Below are 13349 nucleotides of genomic sequence, written 5' to 3'. Positions count from 1 at the left end.
CAGTATTACAACCTCTTCCCCACGCTCTACAGCAGTATTACAACCTCTTCCCCACGCTCTACAACACAGTATTACCACCTCTTCCCCACGCTCTACAGCACAGTATTACAACCTCTTCCCCACGCTCTACAGCAGTATTACAACCTCTTCCCCACGCTCTACAACACAGTATTACAACCTCTTCCCCACGCTCTACAACAGTATTACAACCTCTTCCCCACGCTTTACAGCATAGTATTACAACCTCTTCCCCAAGCTCTACAACAGTATTACAACCTCTAACCCGCGCTCTACAGCAGTATTACCACCTCTTCCCCGCGCTCTACAACACAGTATTACCACCTCTTCCCCGCGCTCTACAACACAGTATTACCACCTCTTCCCCGCGCTCTACAACAGTATTACAACCTCTTCCCCACGCTTTACAGCATAGTATTACAACCTCTTCCCCACGCTCTACAGCATAGTATTACAACCTCTTCCCCACGCTCTACAACACAGTATTACAACCTCTTCCCCACGCTCTACAACACAGTATTACCACCTCTTCCCCACGCTCTACAACAGTATTACAACCTCTTCCCCACGCTTTACAGCATAGTATTACAACCTCTTCCCCACGCTCTACAGCACAGTATTACAACCTCTTCCCCACGCTCTACAGCATAGTATTACAACCTCTTCCCCGCGCTCTACAGCACAGTATTACAACCTCTTCCCCACGCTCTACAACACAGTATTACAACCTCTTCCCCACGCTCTACAGCACAGTATTACAACCTCTTCCCCACGCTCTACAGCACATATGTCAGAGTCAAGGCCCGCGGGCCACATCCGGCCCGCAAGAAGGTTTTTTACGGCCCCTGGGATGATCTTGATTTATTATTAGAACCGGCCCGCAGCAAGCCGGCAGCCCGCAGATCTTTTACACGCACCAATACTACATTTCCCACAATGCAAAGGTGACGCACCGAGCAGTAGGCTGCTTCATTTCAATATTTATTGGCACAGCAGTCGTCAGCATCACAGTAAAATTAACTTTCAGATACCCATCAAAAATGGCAAAACGGAAGGTGGATACTGAGAACCGGGGGTTTCAAACAAGGTGGGAGTCGGAGTATATGTTCACGAAGGTAGCTGGAAAACCTGTGTGTCTTCTGTGTGGAGAAAGTGTGGCGGTACTGAAAGAGTATAATCTGAGACGACATTATGAAACGAAACACGCGGACAAAAACAAGAATATGGACATGGAACAAAGGCTACAAAAGGCAGAGGAATTAAAACGAGGCCTCAAATCTCGACAGGCTCTGTTCAAAAAAGCCAAATCACAAGGCCAGGCTGCTGTCAAGGCCAGTTTTATTTTGGCAGAAGAGATCGCTAAATCAGCCCGGCCATTTACGGAGGGGGATTTCATCAAAAACTGCATGATTAAAGTTTGTGACGAAGTTTGCCCAGAAAAAAGGCAACTCTTTTTAAATGTGAGTCTGAGCAGAAACACCATTGCCGAGAGAGTAGACCAGTTGTCCATCAATCTAAAAGAGCAGCTTGTGAAAAAGGGAAAAGATTTTATTGCATATTCCTTGGCTGTGGATGAGAGCACCGACATTTCTGACATTGCCCAGTTGTCAATTTTCATCCGCGGAGTGGACTCCAACCTAAGCGTGACAGAGGAGTTTTTGGCTTTACGTCCTATGCATGGCACAACTACGGGGCATGATTTGTATGAAGAGGTGTCAAGATGTGTAAATGAGATGGAGCTGCCTTGGGAAAAACTCGTGGGTTTGACAACCGACGGAGCACCTGCGATGTGTGGACACAGGAGCGGACTGGTGGCGAAGATACGGGAAAAGATGCAAGAGGAAAACGCGACAGGTGAGCTGACAGCTTATCATTGTATCATACACCAGGAAGCGTTGTGCGGTAAAGCCTTGAAAATGGAGCATGTAATGAGCATCATCACGCGCACAGTTAACTTTATCAGAGCCAAAGGTTTGAATCACCGCCAGTTCAAGGCATTTCTGACGGAGTTAGAAACGGAGCATGGTGATTTGCCTTATCACACAGAGGTGCGATGGCTAAGCCAGGGAAAGGTGCTTCAAAGATGTTTCGAGCTTCGTGAGGAGATTTGTCTGTTCTTGGACAGCAAAGGGAAAGACACAACACAACTCCGAGACGAAATGTTTCTGTGTGAAATGGCTTTTCTGTGTGACATTACGAGTCATCTGAATGCAATAAACTTGCAGCTGCAGGGTCGGGATCGTGTCATCTCTGATATGTACAGTACAGTGAAGGCATTTAAAACCAAACTGACTCTGTGGGAGACGCAGATGCGGAAAGAAAATTTGAGCCACTTTCCCAGCTGCCAGACCATGAAAGAGAAGCTCTCTACCAGTGCGTTCCCGAGCACACAGTTGGCTGATAAAATAGGTATGCTTGCCGCTGACTTTCGACGCCGATTTGCTGACTTTGAAGCACAAAAAAGCAGGTTGGAACTGCTCGGTAACCCATTTGCTGTTGACGTGGAAAGCTCACCACCAAACCTCCAAATGGAGTTGATTGACCTCCAATGCAATGATGCACTGAGGGCAAAATATGCGGCAGTGGGTGCTGCGGAGTTCGCCCGTTTCCTCCCCGGCACAATGCCCCAGCTGCGCATCCAGGCTGCTCAAACGTTGTCTATGTTTGGCAGCACATACCTGTGTGAACAACTGTTTTCTTTGATGAACTTGAACAAAACATCACACAGAAGTCGACTTACTGCTGAACACCTCCACTCAATTCTGAGGATTTCTTCAGCTCAGAGCCTTACCCCGAACATTGATGAACTTGTGGAAAAGATGGGACACCACCAAGTATCACCCTCAACCTCAAACAAGTGAACATTACTGTGCAATCACATATTTAGAGTTTTTACTCAGTTCAAGTTTAAAAGTTAAAATTTAATATTTGTTTTCACTGCATGTTACTTCTCCTTAAACAAAGTGTTGTTTTTGATTAATAGATTTTTGCACTTTATTTTTTTGTATTTCAATCCAATTATATTTTAAAAATATTTCAGTTGAGTGGATGATAGAAAATTGCTATTATTGTTTTTTCTTTGAAGTAAATTTAGCCCACTTTTGCTAAAATAGAAAATATAGTCTACTGATGGTGCCTTGAATACCGGTTTCTTTCATTTAATGTTCATGTTATGGGGATATTTATATAAAGGAAATTTGTCTTTTGTGTCTGTTGAAAATTAAAGATTACTGACAGAGCCATAAGAAAATATTGCTTTATTTATCTGATCATATTGTAATATATTTGTTAGGTTTTCAGTAGGTTCAATTAGGTTCACTAGACTATATGCGTCATTTAAAAATTTTTCAATGAACATTCGAACAGTCCGGCCCTCGTCTTGTAGCTGATTTTTTTATTTGGCCCTCCGTCCATTTGACTTTGACACCCCTGCTCTACAGCATAGTATTACAACCTCTTCCCCACGCTCTACAGCAGTATTACAACCTCTTCCCCACGCTCTACAGCAGTATTACAACCTCTTCCCCACGCTCTACAGCAGTATTACAACCTCTTCCCCACGCTCTACAACACAGTATTACAACCTCTTCCCCACGCTCTACAACACAGTATTACAACCTCTTCCCCACGCTCTACAGCAGTATTACAACCTCTTCCCCACGCTCTACAACACAGTATTACCACCTCTTCCCCACGCTCTACAACACAGTATTACCACCTCTTCCCCACGCTCTACAGCAGTATTACAACCTCTTCCCCATGCTCTACAACACAGTATTACAACCTCTTCCCCACGCTCTACAACACAGTATTACAACCTCTTCCCCACGCTCTACAACACAGTATTACAACCTCTTCCCCACGCTCTACAACACAGTATTACAACCTCTTCCCCACGCTCTACAACACAGTATTACAACCTCTTCCCCACGCTCTACAACACAGTATTACAACCTCTTCCCCACGCTCTACAACACAGTATTACAACCTCTTCCCCACGCTCTACAACACAGTATTACAACCTCTTCCCCACGCTCTACAACACAGTATTACAACCTCTTCCCCACGCTCTACAACACAGTATTACAACCTCTTCCCCACGCTCTACAACAGTATTACAACCTCTTCCCCACGCTTTACAGCATAGTATTACAACCTCTTCCCCAAGCTCTACAACAGTATTACAACCTCTAACCCGCGCTCTACAGCAGTATTACCACCTCTTCCCCGCGCTCTACAACACAGTATTACCACCTCTTCCCCGCGCTCTACAACAGTATTACAACCTCTTCCCCACGCTTTACAGCATAGTATTACAACCTCTTCCCCACGCTCTACAGCATAGTATTACAACCTCTTCCCCGCGCTCTACAACACAGTATTACAACCTCTTCCCCACGCTCTACAACACAGTATTACAACCTCTTCCCCACGCTCTACAACACAGTATTACCACCTCTTCCCCACTCTCTACAACAGTATTACAACCTCTTCCCCACGCTTTACAGCATAGTATTACAACCTCTTCCCCGCGCTCTACAGCACAGTATTACAACCTCTTCCCCACGCTCTACAGCACAGTATTACAACCTCTTCCCCACGCTCTACAGCATAGTATTACAACCTCTTCCCCGCGCTCTACAGCACAGTATTACAACCTCTTCCCCACGCTCTACAACACAGTATTACAACCTCTTCCCCACGCTCTACAGCACAGTATTACAACCTCTTCCCCACGCTCTACAGCATAGTATTACAACCTCTTCCCCACGCTCTACAGCACAGTATTACAACCTCTTCCCCAAGCTACTGTCTCTGGCCATATTAGTAAGCATTATGCTGTTTAACCATTTATTGATTTCTCTCCCATCCCAGGGGGGTAAGAAGGGGAAGAAGGTGACAGGAGAGAAGGGTAAAGGAGCAGGGAGGATGAACGGCCACTACCAGGAGAATGGCATGGAGAACCTAATGCTGTTTGAGGTTGTCAAGATGGGCAAGAGCGCCATGCAGGTGTGTGTGTGTATGTATATACAGTGCCTTGCGAAAGTATTCGGCCCACTTGAACTTTGCGACCTTTTGCCACATTTCAGGCTTCAAACATAAAGATATAAAACTGTGTTTTTTTTGTGAAGATTTAACAACAAGTGGGACACAATCATGAAGTGGGACGACATTTATTGGATATTTCAAACTGTTTTAACAAATCAAAAACTGAAATATTGGGCGTGCAAATTTATTCAGCCCCCTTAAGTTAATACTTTGTAGCGCCACCTTTTGCTGCGATTACAGCTGTAAGTCGCTTGGGGTATGTCTCTATCAGTTTTGCACATCGAGAGACTGACATTTTTTCCCATTCCTCCTTGCAAAACAGCTCGAGCTCAGTGAGGTCTGATGGAGAGCATTTGTGAACAGCAGTTTTCAGTTCTTTCCACAGATGCTCGATTGGATTCAGGTCTGGACTTTGACTTGGCCATTCTAACACCTGGATATGTTTATTTTTGAACCATTCCATTGTAGATTTTGCTTTATGTTTTGGATCATTGTCTTGTTGGAAGACAAATCTCCGTCCCAGTCTCAGGTCTATTGCAGACTCCATCAGGTTTTCTTCCAGAATGGTCCTGTATTTGGCTCCATCCATCTTCCCATCAATTTTAACCATCTTCCCTGTCCCTGCTGAAGAAAAGCAGGCCCAAACCATGATGCTGCCACCACCATGTTTGACAGTGGGGATGGTGTGTTCAGCTGTGTTGTTTTTACGCCAAACATAACGTTTTGCATTGTTGCCAAAAAGTTCAATTTTGGTTTCATCTGACCAGAGCACCTTCTTCCACGTTTGGTGTGTCTCCCAGGTGGCTTGTGGCAAACTTTAACCGACACTTTTTATGGATATCTTTAAGAAATGGCTTTCTTCTTGCCACTCTTCCATAAAGGCCAGATTTGTGCAAAATACGACTGATTGTTGTCCTATGGACAGAGTCTCCCACCTCAGCTGTAGATCTCTGCAGTTCATCCAGAGTGATCATGGGCCTCTTGGCTGCATCTCTGATCAGTCTTCTCCTTGTATGAGCTGAAAGTTTAGAGGGACGGCCAGGTCTTGGTAGATTTGCAGTGGTCTGATACTCCTTCCATTTCAATATTATCACTTGCACAGTGCTCCTTGGGATGTTTAAAGCTTGGGAAATCTTTTTGTATCCAAATCCGGCTTTAAACTTCTTCACAACAGTATCTCGGACCTGCCTGGTGTGTTCCTTGTTCTTCATGATGCTCTCTGCGCTTTTGACGGACCTCTGAGACTATCACAGTGCAGGTGCATTTATACGGAGACTTGATTACACACAGGTGGATTGTATTTATCATCATTAGTCATTTAGGTCAACATTGGATCATTCAGAGATCCTCACTGAACTTCTGGAGAGAGTTTGCTGCACTGAAAGGGGCTGAATAATTTTGCACGCCCAATTTTTCAGTTTTTGATTTGTTAAAAAAGTTTGAAATATCCAATAAATGTCGTTCCACTTCATGATTGTGTCCCACTTGTTGTTGATTCTTCACCAACAAATACAGTTTTATATCTTTATGTTTGAAGCTTGAAATGTGGCAAAAGGTCGCAAAGTTCAAGGGGGCCGAATACTTTCGCAAGGCACTGTGTATATATATATATATATATATATAACAATGAATGAGAGCCTACACACAGAACTGGCTAGGTCCTTTAACAGTCTAATAGTTTATTTGATTATCTAATGACCAGATCAGCTTTATTGGAGTTAAACCTCTGGTACTGTTTTAGTTGTACTTATTGTCTCTCTCTGCTGTTTGTCCTGGCTCCAGTCTGTGGTGGATGACTGGATTGAGGCATATAAAACCGACAGGGACATGGCTCTGCTAGACCTGATCAACTTCTTCATCCAGTGTTCTGGCTGTAAAGGAGTGGTCAGTGGAGAGATGTTCCGAAACATGCAGAACTCTGAGATCATCAGGAGGATGACAGAGGAGTTTGACGAGGTAGGTTTTGTGTGTGTGTGTGAGACGTGGTAGGTGCGTCACTCTGGGTTGAAGTTTAGTCTTGTCACCTGAAATGTACCAGCTGATTGCTTCAAGTTTTAAATGTCATTATCCTCTCTTTGAGTTGCATGCAATAGTGAAGCCATAACTCCCATAAACCTTCTCTCTCTCTCCACCCTCCTCCTCCCCCTCTATAGGACAGTGGAGACTACCCTCTGACCATGGCAGGTCCGCTGTGGAAGAAGTTTAAGGGTAGTTTCTGTGAGTTCATTGCTGTCTTGGTGAGACAGTGTCAGTACAGCATCATCTATGATGAGTACCTCATGGACACGGTCATATCGCTCCTCACCGGACTGTCGGACTCACAGGTGCGAGCCTTCAGGCACACCAGCACACTGGCAGGTAAGGGAGAGAGAATGGGTGTGGTCAGGGGATATGTCTGTCTGTATTGGTCGTTTATTTCCATCTTCCCTGGGCACACGGGTACGCTGATTAACTGTGTGTGTGTGTGTGTAGCTATGAAACTGATGACAGCCCTGGTGAATGTAGCTCTGAACCTGAGCATCAACATGGACAACACACAGCGGCAGTACGAGACAGAGAGAAACAAGATGGTCGCTAAGAGAGCCAACGACCGGCTGGAGCTACTGCTGCAGAAACGCAAAGAGGTGAGAGGGATGAGGTCAGTGTTAGGCTCCTCCTGGGTTGGTGGTAAGGCTTAGGCTCCTCCTGGGTTGGTGGTAAGGGTTAGGCTCCTCCTGGGTTGGTGGTAAGGGTTAGGCTGCTCCTGGGTTGGTGGTAAGGGTTAGGCTCCTCCTGGGTTGGTGGTAAGGGTTAGGCTCCTCCTGGGTTGGTGGTAAGGGTTAGGCTCCTCCTGGGTTGGGGGTTAGGCTCCTCCTGGGTTGGTGGTTAGGCTCCTCCTGGGTTGGTGGTTAGGCTCCTCCTGGGTTGGTGGTTAGGCTCCTCCTGGGTTGGTGGTTAGGCTCCTCCTGGGTTGGTGGTAAGGGTTAGGCTCCTCCTGGGTTGGGGGTTAGGCTCCTCCTGGGTTGGGGGTTAGGCTCCTCCTGGGTTGGGGGTTAGGCTCCTCCTGGGTTGGGGAACTGTGTAAGGCTTCTTGGGCCCTTGGTTTAGGGTTAGTTTGGCTCACATTTTCTTTAGTGTTGGCTAATATCGTTGCTTCTGAGAACCTGCTTCATAAAACACTCACATTACCCACTTTCAGCAGCCTAGCAAGAGGTTTCCCATTTAGAGATGAGGATACGTGAAGACATGCCTGAGGAGCATAAGTAGTCAGTTCGGAGGGGCGGTCGCGGGGGGAGGAACGGACAGGCACGCGCATACATACATGCATACATACATTCATACATACATACATACATACTAGGCCCTGTGGCTGAGCTGGCATCAATGTCTGTCCTGGCTTACATAACACTATGTCCCACTGGGCTTCCATCTGCCGGCTCCAACTACCTCAACATTTCACTAATTATAACTATACTAGCTGTCTCTTCTGTGGTGTTTGGTTGTCTTGGTAACTATACTAGCTGTCTCTTCTGTGGTGTTTGGTTGTCTTGGTAACTATACTAGCTGTCTCTTCTGTGGTGTTTGGTTGTCTTGATAACTATACTAGCTGTCTCTTCTGTGGTGTTTGGTTGTCTTGGTAACTATACTAGCTGTCTCTTCTGTGGTGTTTGGTTGTCTTGGTAACTATACTAGCTGTCTCTTCTGTGGTGTTTGGTTGTCTTGGTAACTATACTAGCTGTCTCTTCTGTGGTGTTTGGTTGTCTTGGTAACTATACTAGCTGTCTCTTCTGTGGTGTTTGGTTGTCTTGGTAACTATACTAGCTGTCTCTTCTGTGGTGTTTGGTTGTCTTGGTAACTATACTAGCTGTCTCTTCCTGTGGTGTTTGGTTGTCTTGCTCTTCTTGGTGAATAATCACATCCATCCAGCCTGGTGAACCCTGATCAAAATGTTTTCTTACTGATTCCTCGTTCTAATTTCAGCTTCAAGAAAATCAGGATGAAATTGAGAACATGATGAATGCTATATTCAAGGGTGTGTTTGTACACAGATATCGGTACGTGGCCTATCCATTGTTCCATCACGGAAATGATAATAGATACATTCTCCCCCTGTATAGAAGATATGATGATGACAGGTGTATGTGTTGTTACAGTGATGCCATAGCCGAGATCAGAGCTATCACTATAGAGGAGATAGGAATGTGGATGAAGCTCTACAGTGACGCCTTCCTCAACGACAGCTACCTGAAATACGTAGGCTGGACCATGCATGACAAGGTGAGGAGGAGGGGGGGAGAGAGCGAGTGTGAATGCATGCGTTGTTAGCAAGGTGTTTGAGTTAGGAGTGTGTGCGACTAATGAGTTTATATATATTTATATTTGTGTGTGTAATTCCAATGTGTGTGTGTGTGTGTGTGTGTGTGTGTGTGTGTGTGTGTGTGTGTGTGTGTGTGTGTAGCAAGGCGAGGTGCGTCTGAAATGTTTGACAGCGCTGCAGGGTCTCTACTACAACAGAGAACTGAACACCAGACTGGAGCTGTTCACCAGCCGCTTCAAGGTCAGAGCGCCACCCGGTGGACACATCAACACACTACAACTGGTTACCCCGAGGCTAAACTTTCATAACTTTCTTTGCCGTTGAGCAGACTCTTTATCCAAAGCGACTTACAGTTTCATATGGGTTTGCCCAGTGGGAACAAAATGTTGCAAGTACCATGCTATACCAACTGAGCCCCACACAAGACCATGTCTGACAACCACTCAACCATACTGGATGCACTATAGCTAATCCACTACTATGCCCTGTTGATTTTGAGTAGGTACACTACATTGCCAAAAGTATGTGGACACTTCTTCAAATTACTAGAGTCGGCTATTTCAACCACAACTATTGCTCACAGGTGTATAAAATCGAGCACTCATCCATGCAATCTCCATAGACAAACATTGGCAGTAGAATGGCCTTACTGAAGAGCTCAGTGACTTTCAACGTGGCACCGTCATAGGATGCCACCTTTCCATCAAGACAGTGTTACATTTCTGCCCTGCTGGAATCAACGTCAGCACAAGACTGTTTGTTGGGGTTTTCATGAAATGGGTTTCCATGGCTGAGCAGCCGCACACAATCCTAAGCTCCCAAATGCTTAATGCCAAGCGTCTGCTGGAGTGGTGTAAAGCTCGCCTCCACTGGACTCTGGAGCAGTGGAAATGCGTTTTCTGGAGTGACGAATCCCGCTTCACCATCTGGCAGTCCGACGTACAAATCTGGGTTTGGCAAATGCCAGGAGAACACAACCTGCCCCAATGCATAGTGCCAACTTAGAAGTTTGATAGAGGAGGAATAATGGTCTGGGGCTGTTTTTCATGGTTCGGGCCTCTTAGTTCCACTGAAGGGAAATCTTAATGCTACAGCATACAATGACATTCTATATTATTCTGTGCTTCCAACTTTGTGGCAACAGTTTGGGAAAGGTCCTTTCCTGTTTCAGCATAATGCCCCCGTGCACAAAGCGAGGTCCAAACAGAAACGGTTTGTTGAGATCGGTGTGGATGAACTTGACTGGCCTGCACAGAGCCCTGACCTCAACCCTATTGAACACCTTTGGGATGAATTGGAACGCGAGCCAGGCCTAATCGCCCAAAATCAGTGCCCGACCTAACTAAAGCTCTTGTGGCTGAATGGAAGCAAGTCCCAGCAGCAATATTCCAACACCTGTTGGAAAGCCTTCCCAGAAGAGTGGAGGCTGTTATAGCAGCAAAGGGGGGACCAACTCCATATTAATGCCCATGAATGAGATGTTCCACAAATTCGTGTCCACATAATTTTGACCATGTAGTGTATTTTCTGACTAACCCACTGCTGTGCCCTGGTTAATTTGAGAAGTATTTCAGCTAAATATGAAATGTTTGTCATTAATTTTGTCTCTTCACAGGACCGCATCGTCTCCATGACTCTAGACAAGGAGTACGATGTCGCAGTACAAGCAATTAAACTGCTCACTCTGGTACTACAGTAAGTTGCTGCAGTTCCGCTATCACAGTGGATATGGAGGTGTGTTTTAATGTGTGTGTTTAATCTGTACTGTGTGTGTGTGTTACAGTAGTACAGATGAGGTACTGAGCCCGGAGGACTGTGAGAGCGTCTATCACCTGGTCTACTCCGCCCACCGACCGGTCGCCATAGCAGCCGGGGAGTTCCTCTTCAAGAAGTAGGATTTGTTTTATTTTTATTGAATCCATTGTGACACGCTCTTCTATCATGTCTTTTCTCTTAAGTCAGATCAATCAATCAAAATACTCTTGAAAACAATGTGTTGCATCTCAAGACATTGTCCTGCCAAAATGTCATGTCTGGTTTCTACCCTGTAACGGTAATAGAGCGTGCAGAGCTGAAGAGAGGAAGGTAGAGAGGTTAGGATAAGAGAAGGACACAGGGCAGGCAGGAGGAGAATGGGAGTGTGTGGAGGAGAGTACAGGCATGAGAACTTGAGGAAGCAGCAGAATGAGAGAGAGAGGTTTGTAGAGCTGGGATCTGTTTTTTCTGGTGTAGACATATTCCTTGTCTGTTTTATGTAGTCTGGGCAAATGTCGAGCTGAGGTTTATATACTTTGATATAGTTTTATATTTCTATATCTAATACTAGTAACTTCTCTCCAGACTGTTCAGTACGCGGGAGCCGGAAGAGGAGGGCGCCCCCAAGAGGAGAGGAAGACAAAGCCCCAACGCCAACCTCATCAAAACTACTGTTTTCTTCTTCCTGGAGAGCGAGGTACACACACATTCTCTCTCTCCCTCCATGAACATGCAGCATACGTACAACACTCACTGGGGGAAAAACCACCCACACTCTGCCCGTCTCTGTGCATGTTTCAGCTCCATGAGCACGCTGCGTACCTGGTGGACTCTCTGTGGGAGAGTGGAGCAGACCTGTTGAAGGACTGGGAGTGTATGACCAGCCTGCTACTGGATGACCCCGTGCCAGGGGAGGAAGGTATGATCTCTGACCTCTATTCTTGATCTCTGACCCATAACCCCTCAATGTGGTCTCTAATGTATCTGATGTGTGTAGCCCTGACAGACAGACAGGAGACGGCTCTCATAGAGATAATGCTGTGTACGGTGCGCCAGGCTGCAGAGTGCCACCCACCCGTAGGCCGCGGAACTGGGAAGAGGGTGAGAGACTTGAGACTGGGCATCAACATTCTCTTCTTATTTTTCTTGCCTTCCACTTAGCAAAAGAGAAACAGCAACTATTTCCCCCCCCCCCCCAGGTGATGACAGCGAAGGAGAAGAAGACCCAGCTAGATGACAGGACCAGGATGACAGAGCTGTTTGCTGTGGCATTGCCTCCTCTGCTGGCCAAAGTAGGACACTACACCTTCACCCCCACTACCCTCTGTAATAAACCTGTGTTCTAGTCTGTTTCCCCTGCCTGCAGTACTGTGTGTGAGTGTGCTGCCTCTTTGTTTCAGTACTCCATAGATTCAGAAAAGGTGACCAACCTGCTGCAGCTCCCTCAGTTCTTTGACCTGGATATCTACACCACAGGACGACTAGAGAAGGTCTAACCCCCGACCCTACACTGGAGTCTAATTCAAACTCTAACCCCCGACCCTACACTGTAGTCTAATTCAAACTCTAACCCCTGACCGACCCTACACTGGAGTCTAATTCAAACTCTAACCCCCGACCGACCCTACACTGGAGTCTAATTCAAACTCTAACCCCCGACCGACCATACACTGGAGTCTAATTCAAACTCTAACCCCCGACCGACCCTACACTGGAGTCTAATTCAAACTCTAACCCCCGACCCTACACTGGAGTCTAATTCAAACTCTAACCCCCGACCCTACACTAGTCTAATTCAAACTCTAACCCCCGACCGACCCTACACTGTAGTCTAATTCAAACTCTAACCCCCGACCCTACACTGTAGTCTAATTCAAACTCTAACCCCCGACCCTACACTGGAGTCTAATTCAAACTCTAACCCCCGACCCTACACTGGAGTCTAATTCAAACTCTAACCCCCGACCGACCCTACACTGGAGTCTAATTCAAACTCTAACCCCCGACCGACCCTACACTGGAGTCTAATTCAAACTCTAACCCCCGACCCTACACTGGAGTCTAATTCAAACTCTAACCCCCGACCCTACACGAGTCTAATTCAAACTCTAACCCCCGACCCTACACTAGTCTAATTCAAACTCTAACCCCCGACCGACCCTACACTGTAGTCTAATTCAAACTCTAACCCCCGACCGACCCTACACTGTAGTCTAATTCAAACTCTAAC

The 13349-nt window shown here is 46.2% G+C and overlaps 1 protein-coding gene across 1 annotated transcript in view; it reads left to right on the top strand.

Annotated features, from left to right (window-relative positions):
- Nucleotides 1-13349, top strand: part of LOC139390575 (cohesin subunit SA-2-like) — an 86020-nt gene that overhangs the window by 57866 nt on the left and 14805 nt on the right. Inside the window, exons 4-17 of the mRNA XM_071137781.1 lie at nt 4894-5028; nt 6850-7023; nt 7221-7425; nt 7540-7691; nt 9028-9101; nt 9201-9324; nt 9506-9604; nt 10980-11059; nt 11148-11255; nt 11705-11816; nt 11921-12038; nt 12117-12220; nt 12319-12411; nt 12520-12609. Of these exons, the coding sequence (XP_070993882.1) occupies nt 4894-5028; nt 6850-7023; nt 7221-7425; nt 7540-7691; nt 9028-9101; nt 9201-9324; nt 9506-9604; nt 10980-11059; nt 11148-11255; nt 11705-11816; nt 11921-12038; nt 12117-12220; nt 12319-12411; nt 12520-12609 (1668 nt within the window). The remainder of the gene's footprint in view (nt 1-4893; nt 5029-6849; nt 7024-7220; nt 7426-7539; nt 7692-9027; nt 9102-9200; nt 9325-9505; nt 9605-10979; nt 11060-11147; nt 11256-11704; nt 11817-11920; nt 12039-12116; nt 12221-12318; nt 12412-12519; nt 12610-13349) is intronic.

Source organism: Oncorhynchus clarkii, chromosome 31 (genome assembly GCF_045791955.1).
Source record: "Oncorhynchus clarkii lewisi isolate Uvic-CL-2024 chromosome 31, UVic_Ocla_1.0, whole genome shotgun sequence".
Taxonomy (NCBI): Eukaryota; Metazoa; Chordata; class Actinopteri; order Salmoniformes; family Salmonidae; genus Oncorhynchus; species Oncorhynchus clarkii.
Note: the sequence above shows the minus strand (reverse complement) of the source record. Positions and strands in the feature narration are given on the sequence as shown.